Consider the following 12,801-nt stretch of genomic DNA (forward strand, 5'->3'; position numbering starts at 1 on the left):
TGCATTTCTTAAAATAAAGCCTTCCTTTTTTTTTCTTCAAGTAAACTCAGCACTTCACAAATCTCTTGACTTCTGCTTATGTTAGTGCCTCAGCCAAGCCTGCCACACGTGGCCTTTTGGATGGAGACCCAGAGCTGGGAATTGGAGCTTTTAGGTCCTGCTGCCAACTCTGCTACCAATGCAGGGAAAGATATGGGGCAAAGGCTGCAGTCAGATCCTCCCAGAGACACAAGCACTTCATCCTGACTGGGGACAATTGGGATGGGTGTTTCCTTTGAGCCATAGGCCCAAATACCATCCCAACACATTGGGCACATGCTCATCCTTGACTTTGTCACCCCTTAAGTAGATGACATAGAAGGCACTGCAGGAACTGCTAACAGTTCACATAATTCCTTAAGCCGGATCAGAAGTTGGGGGTGTGTGGGAATCCTCCGGGGTTTTCCCCCTCCTGTGTTTCCCTCCAAACCCCTCACTCAAGAAGTGCCACTGTCCTTTTCTATCGACCTTGATCTCTTCACATGCAGGTGTTTATTGGGTCTACCATGGATGCACCAACACCTCTCCCACAGCAGTGCTCCTCTCTCCAGCCAGCTCTCCAGCCCCCTAACAGATGAGACTTGCTCACAGATGAAACCCCTCTGGATGCAACTCTCTCCATTTGTTTCCTTTCTCCCCAAAAAGTCTGACAAATAAAGGTGCTTGACAAGAAAAGCATTTTCCACTCGGCTCTCCCAACCCTGCCCAGATACCACCAACACCCCTGGGTCCAGAAACAGGAACTTCTCCACCACTTACATACTTCTTCGCCCATCTCTGCCCAGGTCTGCTTATACAACTCTGCACTTAGCCTTCAGCTTTAGTCACTGTGAAGGCTCTGGAAGATTTAGAAACATCAGGAGACATACGGTAACCATGCACTTCACTGAAAGGCAGACAAAGGTCTCGAGAAAACCTATAGCTCTGCAACCCTTCCACTGAGGTATGGTGCTCCCATGAAGGACAAGCTTCATCTTCCCTGATGCCTGAGCAGACTCCTACCTGCTCCTACTGCACAAAAATCCTCCAGATATGTTCTTAAAATAAAACCTGACTCCAAAATAAAGCTGCATGATCCCAAATCCCTGAACTCCAGAGCCAAACTCTATGGTTCAGGTCCATCCTTCAAATGAAAAGCAGACTAATTCCCATCCTGCTGAAGCCCAAGTGGGCTGAATGTCCTTTCAGCTGGACCTTGTTGAGAGGAGTGGGCTCTGGAGCAGAGAGATATTCTTCCTCTGCAAAATTCAGTGCCATGGGAGCCTTGCCCAGTTCTGTGTTTGGATGCAAACACATAATCTGTGATGCAAGTTCACTAAAGGTCTATGGTTTTGGAACAGATTTTTCCCTTCCCAAAGTACCTGGAAGAAGTTAGAATACCACTCAAAATAAGACCAAAAAAAAGGAGAAAGAATGAACCCACAGCCTGCACTGCATTTCCCTTTCAGGTCAATTATTTAAAGCCAATTTTTTAAACCAAACCGAGCAAAATTCACAGGTTTTCTTTGCATGTGAACAAGAAATGCAGACACAGAATTTCACTCACCTGCTGGTGGGAGGCTTTCATCTGCCTCTAAACTCCAAATGCAACATTCATTTCCAAATGTGCAGTTCTGTTAATTACTTTCATCAGATGGACCACATTCAAATGCCAAACTCAGTGAGACACTGGCCAGAAGATCATTTAAAGGGAGTTTGTTCTAACACCATCTTCTCTCTTTGGGGAGTGAGTGGGCTTTATTTTCTGAGTTCATCTTGCTGGGGGGGGGTTTTTGGAGCTTTCTATGGGGCTCCTGGCCGTGGGAGGGGGCAGCTGCAGCAGGACAGGGGGTTTGGGTACCTGCATGCACCATCAGATGACACCTCTGATTGCAACCCACATGCTGTGCCACTTTAAGAGCAGAGACCCAGAGACGGGGCTCTGGCTCCCATAAAGATGTCAAAGACGTCACTTCTGTATTCTTTAATTCTGCCCGGGCATTTAATGCCTCATTAGCATTCATTAACGCTTGCAAAAGGTCCGCTCAAGGACAAGGAGAAACCACAGTGAAAAGAGGCAGGAACAGCAGCGCTCTGTGTGGGTTGGTCCTCAAGGAGCTGTTGCCAGATTTGGGAAGAACTGCAAGACTTGGACAGCAGAGAGAGCCCAGGCAGGGAGAAAGGAGGGGTAAGAAAGGGCAGCTTTGCCCTTTCGTGCCAGGAATGGAAACTCTAGTGAGCAGTACTCAATACACTGGGGAGAGAAAGTCCAACTCAGTTGCTGTTTCATTGTGAAAGACCAAGACAAACCCCTGGTGTGAGCAAGGTGGGGCAGACAGGGTATGCCTGCTGCCAGGAACACCAAGGAAGGTGAAGAATAAACACAGCACTAAGCACAAACACAAATGGAAGTATCATTTGTGTTCCTGTAAGAAATCCATGCAAAGATCATAAAACATCTCAAGTTGCAAGGGACCCAGAAGGACCACAGAGTCCAACTCCTATATAATCAATATTATTTAATAGGCAACAATGTAATGCTAGTGCCTAGTGGTACAATACCTAATAGTGCATTTATTTACTGTGAAAGAAATGCAGAGGAGCATATACATCGAGCACAGAGCATTCTGCTAAGAACCATCCACTGCACTGATGGGCAGCCTCTGACCTGAAACACAGCACAGGAGGTCATTAGCAGCACAATTAGAGGAGGGACCAGGCATTTTTACACTGCAGCTACAATCACTGGCCTTGCTTTCACAGGTCACAGCAAGCAGATGAGGGTCACCCCGTGCTGTTTGCCCCAGCCCAGAGGGCATTTGAACTCTGGGATGTTCAGCCTTTTGAACTGGCACAGAGCAGGATGGGGAGCTTCACGCTCCTGGAGGGCAGCGGCACATGACTCAGGATTAAATTGGAAAGAGAACAGAAACCAGGTTAAAGGGGAAAAAATAAATTTGGAGAAGAAGAAGAAGAGAGAGATTGGGGAAGGATGGAAATGATAGCGTAGGAGGAAGTGGCAGGGAGGTTTCAGGAGCCTCCCACAGACTGGAGATGTGAGGAAACACATGCACTGAGTCAGCCCCATTCACATCCAAAAGGCCACTGAGGATTTTGCATGCCAAACTTCATGAAGACAAAATTTGAAACGCAAAACACCTCCCACATGGCTCTCAGCCCCTTTCTACATCAGGGCTATGAGCCACAGCTCCTGCAGATGAGCACAACCAGAACACCGTGGGACACCCTGCAGTTGATGCTCAGGAACCCTTTGCTTGCAAGGAAAAGTCAAATACTGCTACAGAAGAATGCCACAGAAGAATGCCACTGCCAGCCAGCCACTCACACAGCTCAAGGGTGGAATCTCTCTCCACCCTTTCAAATTATTTGGGAGCCTGGGGCTGGACATCCCTGCTTCCCAGCACAGAAGGTGCCTCTCTGGTGCAGGGTACAGTGGGGCACTACAGGCTGCCCGCAGTGGGCAGGCACGTCCCGTACATGTCTCTGTCATTTCTCCTCCTCTTCACACTGTGTAAAGAGTGGAGAGTTTCTCAATGACACTCCACACTAAAGTCTGAGAGGTTTCAAGTGTTGCTCTCAGAGCTCACTGCGGTCTGGCAAAGCATGGTCAGACCCACCCTTTCGGGAAGGCATCGTGCAAAGCAGCCTGGGATCACCTCAGGGCTCAGACACCAGCTCTTGTCACCAGGACAAGACCTAAAAGCCAACATCCCACATGTGTTGGCAGCAGCAGGCACCTCCACAGTTCCTTTCTCACCTGCAGAAATGTTTTCCAAATCACTGCTTAAGCAATCACGTGCTGTCTGCCCAAAATGTTGCAACAGCATGGCAGCCCCATGCTCTGCAGAAGGTCAAGCAGGAATGCAGGAATACCAACAGCTGATATCAGAAAAGATCTCATAAGCAGGGTGAGAGCAGCATCGGTTTCAGTGGGATGAAGGTGGATTCAGGTGACTGCTCCTCCAGGTAATCTCCATCACAGTCCTCAGCCCTGCCTGCCCCTGCTGACCTGGACCTTACATGTTTTAGGCTGAACCACAGAACGGAAGTAAATGGAGCTGATCTAAACCTTCCATTTCTTTTCACTAATCCATGTGATCAGAGTAAGTGGAATATGCCCAGCTTCACAGTTTAACCCCAAAAAAGGAAGAGGACAACAGAGGTGCCTCATTTGATTAATTTCTTACTAAATGTTTGCAATCTATTCTTATGGGAGCCAAAATGTTTCACAGCTGGAGGGGGGATGTATGCTGGAGAGGGGATGCTCACCCAGGCGCAGGTGGTCTGGCCTCAGTTCCTCACAGCTATGGGACACAGCAACTGAGAGATTTATTTTTCCTTCTTATTCGGGTGGATTATTTTTGTTTTATCCACATTTGGGACAGGGCCTTTAGCTGAGCAGCTTCTGCAGGTGACAAAAGCAAAGGACAAATGGGAATGCAGCAAGAAGAAAGGTTTTTAGGAAGCTCTAGGATAAACATGCAGTCTGACTGAGTCTTGATCACATCTTAAGAGAGAGATGTTACCACAGCACCATTGTCTTGTTATTTATTGTGGCCATAAGGGCCCCTGGGCTATGCAGTGGCTCTGTAGAGAGGAGACCTCAAGATACCTGAAGCCAAGTTTGCTGGCTGCTAAGGAGTAGCGTGACCACATCTACATACTTTTGTGTTTTATAGCCCAGACTCAGCTGGTTTTTAGCTCCCTGTCCCCTACCCTGCTCTTTGGTGAGGAAAAGGGACATTCAAAATCCTATAATCCACCCTAATGGAAAAGGATTTTGGCTCAGAGGACTTTACCTGGTTCTGTTCACCCCAACCCACTCCCCTGCCCTGCAGCCCTGACAGCACACACAGCTGCAACCGCTGACCGGCCCCCTGAGCCCCCTGAGCCCCCAGCCTGCTGCTAATGACTGGGACTATTCCAAAGCAACTGGTACTGTGAGGCTGCAGCTCAGTGACCCGAGCTGACACTGCATCCTCTGTCACCAAAATAAGCCTCAAATATGGAGGCAGATGTGTGTTCCCCATCCTCCTCCCACACGAGAAGCAGAGAGGGATTGATCTGTGAGGCAGCTGCCCCAGCGACAGAGCTGCATGTCCCTGCAGCTGCATGGCTCACAGCTGCACTAGCACTTAGCAACTGCCAAAAGATTATTTTTAACTTCCATATTTATATGGTCATTTTATCTCTCCCCTTCAGGTCCTTTTTTTACTAAGCAGTGCTCAGATTCCACCTTTTTACACAAAGTAATAAAAAAAAAGACCCAAATCGAAAGCCTAAAGATAACAAGACTTGACATAACTTAAAAGGAAACACTGCAGATGTGGTTTAGGCTCTGTTCCCTATCTTCCTTCTGCCACAGGCCAACCTCTTCCCTTCTGGCAGGGGTACATTTGCTTCATGCCACCCCAACCATGGCACAGCCACAGACAGTGGGCACAAAAGAATCTTCCCTTCCTCCCTAAACCACACTCAACCCACCACCTGCACCCCAGAAATTAATAAATCAACTACCCATTTCTTCTTCTGGTAAAAGCTTACATATTAGGAATGAAGATAATTAAGACCAAAAAAAAAATGCTGGTGTGCATCTGAAAGATGTGGATCACCTTTATTCTCCCACCTGAGCTTTCACATGCACACCAGCATCTTTTGTCCAGGCACTACCACTGGGTAGGTGAATAATAAATACAAAGGTGTGTGTGGAATAAAGTCTATTTCACTAAGATATGTCCATGAGCATAGTGATTTGTACAGTAACAGACCTGACCTGAAACTCCAGGGTGGAGATACCAGCAGTACCATCAAACTCAAGTGTAACTCTCAAAGCTCGGGGCTGTAATGCAGGACCAGAAACTGGGGCACTGGCACCAGAGCCATTGTCCCACCAGATGCCCTCAAACACAGCACTGTTAAATGCCATTACATTGGTGCTCAGGACAGGGAACACCAAAAACAAATTGCAAAAGCATAAGTGAGATTTCTAACTTGAGGCTATGTTAGAACAAACAGAATAGCCTTATCTCCCTGGGCTTTAGTAAAGGCTAAAACTCCCTGAGCTTCCCCATTTACTAAAACCAAGAGAGGAAGCATTCAGAAGTAAATACTGAGGACTTGTACATCCTCAGCAGTTTTTGAAGTGGTTTCTGGAGGACAGCTGGAGTCGCATTGCATGTCAGCTTGGTTACTCTCTGCAAAATAAGCAGTCACTTTCCAGTGAGCTGTCCCTTCTCACATCCTATCACAGAAGTGATTCTGGCACTTGCATGTACCTGCAGATTTGACACTTTATTGCTGAGCTGAGTTTTTTGTGTCACTGGAAGCCCTGTGCCAGCAAGTGAGGCCATTCTCCACCTCCTCTGCTACGAGGCATCGCGATCACGCTGTTCTTTAGCCAGCCACAATCTTCAGTCACCTGAACCAGTTAAGATGCTCACAGCAGCTTACAAGCTAGAGAGACTTTCCAGGGCTTGATTTACAGGTGCATAGCATTTATAAATCTGATTTATTGTCTAATTCTAAAAAAAAAGAAGAAGACAAATCCCAAAAGATCTGATCTCAAAGCTGTGCCAATGTCAGCAGTTGCTGTGTTGCTCAAGCAGTATGGATTTTCCAGACAAATCCTTTGTGTTTTAGGGGGAGGAATGGCTGCAGTGTGGTGAGTGCTCTTCACTTACACCTCATTAGCAATGTGCCTGCACACAACCAGAGTCCTGGGCTGAAGAGCACAGGACAACCACACAGGGAGCCAGGGAACAGTGGTGATGGGTGAGGGAAAATTTCTCTAGAGACGCCACGATGCCATATTACTCTGCATCCCCCCATTCAAGAAAAGATAGGTCTGGGGCAGTGAAGCTAATGAAGCTTGGCCTCTGGCAAGCCAGTCTCTCTTCATTAGAGGCAAATGTGTGATGCCCTCAGTGGGGCCTCTCCTCCCTCTTGCCACCTAGTTTTATGGCACCTTCAGGAATGCAATTAGCGCAGAGATGTTTCTTTCTTTGTCAGACTGCCTGGCAGGCAGCCAAGGGGCTCAAAAGCCTCTGGGCTGTGCAGCCAGCTGCCCCGTCCCCAGCCCAGCTGCAGGCAGGAAGGTTTTCAAACCCTCTCCCACAGCCACCCACATTTCAGAGCAAAGAGGCCAGAGTGATGTGGCGAAGGTTTCAATGCAAAAAGGCAACTTCTCCATCCAGATTAAAACTGGGAACAAAGGATTCTTGGATTTGGGAAGTGACTGCCTGCTTCGTCAGAGCATGGTGCTGCGAACAACTAGTTGCAATTCTTTTGGAAGAACAAAGCACTTGTGCAAGATGTCCCCCACAGCCCTTCCAAAAGCCAGATTAATGGTTTGAAACAGCTACTCTGGAGCTGTTAACTGGACTCGGGAAGCAGCAGAACAAATGCCACTTTTTAGTGACTAAATGGCATTGACTAAGAGCTGGATGCAACTTGAATCAACATTTACGACACGTTATAAATGACTCCTTTTCCCACCTGCCTCACAGATGCAGAAGCCACGTTAAACCTCCCACTAACAGGAATTAAATTCTTGTTTCTTCTCTAGATTATCTCCCACCCAAAATCTGCTCCTCCACTTCATGGTGGGGGGCTACAAAAGGACAGGAGCCACAGGCAGCACTGTCTGCAGGCACCTCTCCTCTAAAATGCTGACAAAATGAGGTGCCAATATTTATAAATGGATCCATGGATGAAAACACTTTCGCTGGCCAAAGGCCCAATACCAAGAGATAAGAAAAGTTCATTTCAGACCATTTCAACCCTGCTCCACTGTGGCTTTCGCTGGGAGTAGAGGATGCTTGAGTATAATATGCCACCTATCCCTGTGCCATGGCAGCGACTCGATGGGGACAACTTTGCTACAGATCACAAAAGGAAGAAATGCTCAGGCAGGTTGGCAATGGGGCCTGAGCTGAGGCGAGCAAAAAACACAGCCACATATGTGCAAAGCAGTTTGCATGAGCGGATTTTTACCTCTCAGCTTGAAAAATGTGTTTTCCTCCTGGTCCTCCCCCTCCTCTTGGGTCAGGTTGGACTGGCTGCTTTCCTACTGGCTCGGTCTGGGATAGGCACTCAGAGGTTCATGATATCATCTAATTCAACAACTTGGGCAGGTGTAAATGCATTTGATGGGGGACACCACAGCCCGTGTGTGCTAAACCTGAGGTTGGGTTCCATTGGGGTGAAAACGCTGTTTAAAATACAGTCATCAGTAAGACACTAAGAGGCATTAAGTGCCTTCTATGCTACCAGAGGATTCATAGAGTATAAATAAAGCCCTTGACAACAGTGATGAGTTCCCCTCATGGGTGGAAGCCAAGGAACTCCCTAGCAAGGACAGAGACAACAGCGATCTGCAGCAAAATGACAGTTCCCTACGTGCTGCTTTTTTTGGTTTGTGCATTAGCTAAAACCCGCTGGTCTCCCCTTGCAGTGGGATTCAGCCTGAACTGGGTACTGGGATGCCAGAGCCTTTCAGGGACAGACATTGTGCCCAGTGAGGGCAGAGTGGCACTTTGCTCCCTGGAAGGAACTGGACACCCCATGCAACTGCCCTGGAAGTCATCCTGCCCCCAAGGCATCACCTAAACCCTTCTGGCTACCAAGTCTACATAGCTCAATGCTGAGCTAAACACACAATCTTTTTCAAGAAGGCCTCATTTGTAGGAAGGAGAGAGTTTGCATCTGCTAGAACTGCCCAGGGATGTTTGTGTAGCAGAGGGCTGTTTGCCAGGGGCAGCTTTGGACACTCCCCCCCCCCCCCCCCCCCCCAAGCTCAGACAGCCTTGGTAGGCTGGTGAAATCCCAAGCCTCTTGGCCTGACAAAACCACCTCAAAATGTTATGTCACTGGCCCAGCGCTTGCTACAGCTCAGATTTAGCATCATAACTGCTGGAATAAAAAAAAAACCAAACAATGAAGCCAACAAACCGAGAGCAATAGAAATACCAGGAGGCATAGGGAGAACCAGCCCACGCAGCCATGCCAGACTCCATCCCATTCCTGGAGCAAAGAGGCTGCTTGGCCTCAGCCTACCCTTTTGTTTTCTTTCATAGCTATAAAAATAACTTTTAAATGACTTTTAAAAACTTTGGCAGATCTGAAAACAGCTATGCTGCTCTTCCCAGCACCAGATACCCTCCACAGGGACAGAATCAAGCAGGTGCAGCAGAAGAAACGCAATTTGCTTTCCTGTGGAGCGGCAGAGCTCTGGCTCTCCTGCTGAAAAGGAAATTTGAGCAGAGGGGTGTCCTTCTCTTGCAGCAACTGCTACACCAGTAACCTCCAACCTCTCTTTACAGCACTGCTACCCTTAAATATACTCCTTTTGGATGGGATGATGCTATCAAAGCAATATGGTTCTTTGGAGAACCCCCAGGCAGTACTGCTCTTAATTACTTCACAGCTGAGTTTATTTTTTCCCTCATCTACTTTCAAATACCTTTTTCCTGCTTGCTCACCCCTATTTCCGCTCCTGCATCAGCAGGGAGAGTCCCAGCTCTCCCAGTCTGGGCAGTCACTGTGGGAGGTGGTACTGGCCTTTCTCACTGCTCTACAGCAGGGAGCTCCAGAGCAATTCCACAACCCAGAGTATCACTCGCCTTATCTTCAGCAGTGACAAAACAGGTTACAGGAAAATCAGCACAAACATTCTCTACCTCTATAACAACACGATTGTCTCAAGCAGCCAGAAACTTGCAACCAAAGAGTGCCCCATCACTTACTGCCCAGCTCTGAAACGTGCAGGGTAAGATAAACAGCAGGGAAAAACCCTGCCAATTCCCTGGAGAAAACATGAAAAATAGCTATTTTTTTCCAAGCTTACACTTGTTTCAGAAATCCTGTCCAGGATTTTCAGCTAAGGAAATATTTTACTTGCTTGAAAGCAGGCAAAGTTTAAAAAACCCTTTGCCCAGATCGAACTGGGGGAATTATGTCTGGGGGCTAATCCAGGCAATTACATTCAAGGTAAATTATGTGACCTTGGACTGATGAGGTTTTAAAACCATTTTAGCAAACACAGCTAAATAACTCCTCTGCCTTTGTTTAAGCAAAGCTGACTGTCTACATCTTTCCCAATGAATGACTTGTTTTCCTAGTGGGAAGAAAAATCTATACATAAAATACCTTTAGGAATCTTTAACACAGCTTTTCTTTAATAAGTAACAGCCTGAAACACAACCTTTCTTTTCACTTGCGATGCACCAGGGGATTACTCCAAATGCTTCATCTTTAAAAAAGATTGTTTCTGCCTAGGCAGGGAAGGATGGCTCACATAGAAAAAATCCAGCCTATGAAAACACCAAAAAGCTTCAGAGGATTCTGAAGCCTGTGCTAGTTTACTCTTTCCTAAGGATATATGTTAGTGTGCAAGAGATTTGCATAGTTACATCAAAATAACACCAAAGCCAAGACTCTGCTCATCTCCGTGGGACCCAGGCAGCAGACAAGCCTGCAGGGAGCCTTTCACTCCAACACCTGCAAACCCAATTCTGATGGGGATAATGCAATTTTTGTTCTTTACTTTGGATGTACTTAAACCTCTCCCTCCTTTTTCCCATAAGGAAAACTAGGAGAGCACAGATTTCTCCAGAAACAGGGCAGATTTGGGCAGGTGGGGCAGGCGCAGCCCCTCACACACTGCACAGCCCGGCCCAGCAGCCTTCCCCACTTCAGGGTGGTTTCCCCACTGCCACGATGTGGAGGGCACGAGGGAGGAAAGGCTCCTACCTGAGCAGAGGACTCCCTTGTACCTGGCGCAGGAGAAGTCGTCGCACTCGCAGAAGGGCCCGTAGATGTTTCCGAACTCGCTCTCGTAGCACAGGCACTGGTTGCAGCTGCACTCCCCTCTCCCGCTGCACAGGGGTTTGCCCTCCGCCTCCCGGCACATGGCGTGGTGCATGTCCCCGCTGGCCCCCTCCTCGCACTCGCACCTGGCCCCCAGGTAGCCGGGGTCGCACTCGCACAGCCCACAGGCGTAGGTCCCGTTGCCGCTGCACTTGCCGCTGGCGGGCGCGGCGCGGCCGGTGCAGCCACAGCGGCAGTTGTAGGTCACGGCCACCTCCAGCGTGTCCCGAAAGCCAGCGGGCTTGATGGTGAAGGTGTGCGAGGTGTCCTCGGCAGGGCAGCTCCGCGCCTCCACGGCCACCTCGAAGGAAACCTGGAGGGCAGGTTGAGATGTAGGTTAAGGGGCACGGCCCCAAAGCAGCTGTCAAGGGTGTCCCACGAAGGAAACAGCAGATGTCCTGAGGAAAATCCATGGAGCAATTCCATGGAGCGGGGCCAACTCAGCGCATTGAGCTTCATTCCCAGGTGTGCAAAAAGCCCCCTAACAATTGCACATCCAGCAAGAGCACCTGCAGCTCAATGCACCAGCATCTGCCATGAGGGGTTGGACAACCTCAGCGTTTTAAAACTCTTTACTGTCAGCCATTTACAGCAATTTTCCCCAGCAGGAACCCTTGCTTTCTGTGAGATGGGAAGGAACCCACCTATTTCCAAAAAGAAACGGCAAAACTCTAGCAAATAGCCCAGTTTCCACGCTGTTAAAAATAATAAACTCTGTCAGAACAAACACTATCAAATATCTAACCAGCACAGCACAAGGGCCTACAAGATCATGGATTCAGAAGGTTTTATGGGACTCCTGATTTGCACATGGAGATGTGCACCAGCCACAAAATCCCAAGCTTTCAGCATGCCATTTTTTTTCAACAGGCCATTTTTAACAGATGCTTCTATCAAGACTGACTTCAGAAGAGTTACACATCATTATATGGTTATACATCAACCCCCTACTCGTTTTATGTGGCTACAATACAGTGTCAGGGATTTTCTCCTGGAGAAAACCAAGGCCATACAATGGCTGCTCGTTTGGTCCCTGATTTAATCCCGTTGTTTGATGGGGCCAGCCAGCACTGCCCAGAGCTGCCTCGTAGCAAAGAGGATTAACCTTATTCCAAGGAAATGAGACCCTTTCCTTGGGTCTCATAATTCAGGAGGGAATTATTTCTCTCTGGAGATATTTGGGGGTCACCTGAAGTTCTCACTGTCTGCACTGTCCCACATATCAAGGGGTGATGTACAAAGGATGGCAGAGCAGCCATCTCCAGTGGGAGAGCTGCACCCCCCGGAAACCTTCCTTGACATCCCCCTCCTTCCCAAGGCCTGAAGCAATTAAGATAGGAGCTCAAATTACAGAGGAGAAGGAGATCAGAAAGCAAGCTAAAGGGATCAGGGTAATCCTGCTCCCTTTCACCCACTGACACCCACAGCCCCAAGACTAAACCCCAGCAGATTAGGGTCCAGTGCCAGCATTATCCTCTTTGGGGAAACTTTCTTAGCAGGAGTCAAATCTTGATCCATGTGGAAGCACTGGGGCAGACAGCAGCTGAACAATATGGGAAGGAGGGACACGACCCCCACAATCCTGTGGCACATCTCCCTGTGCAAGCACCTTTATACTCAGGGTGCACCTAAAACAAGAGTGGTACCAGTGCCAGCTCCCTCCTGTGCTCACTGCCAGACCTCTCTATAGCACAAATTGCAGTGGCTGGAGCAATGCCCCTGCTCCTGCCAAAGCCAGGAGCTCGGGATTACCTTTGCTTCCTTGGGGGCTCAGGCTTTGCCATGGGAACAAAGCGCTACAGGGATCACTTTTACCCACCCATCCAAGATACAGTAAAGTCACCTAAAAAAGCAGGGCTACCTCCCTTTTTAACACTTCACATGATCCTTATTTGG

At 48.3% G+C, this 12,801-nt stretch overlaps 1 protein-coding gene across 1 annotated transcript in view; it reads right to left on the reverse strand.

Annotated features, from left to right (window-relative positions):
- The window catches only part of ITGB5 (integrin subunit beta 5), a 59,611-nt gene that overhangs the window by 12,432 nt on the left and 34,378 nt on the right, over nt 1–12,801 (reverse strand). The window contains exon 10 of the mRNA XM_064661446.1: nt 10,789–11,218. Coding sequence (XP_064517516.1) covers nt 10,789–11,218 — 430 coding nt within the window. The remainder of the gene's footprint in view (nt 1–10,788; nt 11,219–12,801) is intronic.

This window comes from Pseudopipra pipra, chromosome 7 (genome assembly GCF_036250125.1).
Source record: "Pseudopipra pipra isolate bDixPip1 chromosome 7, bDixPip1.hap1, whole genome shotgun sequence".
Taxonomy (NCBI): domain Eukaryota; kingdom Metazoa; phylum Chordata; class Aves; order Passeriformes; family Pipridae; genus Pseudopipra; species Pseudopipra pipra.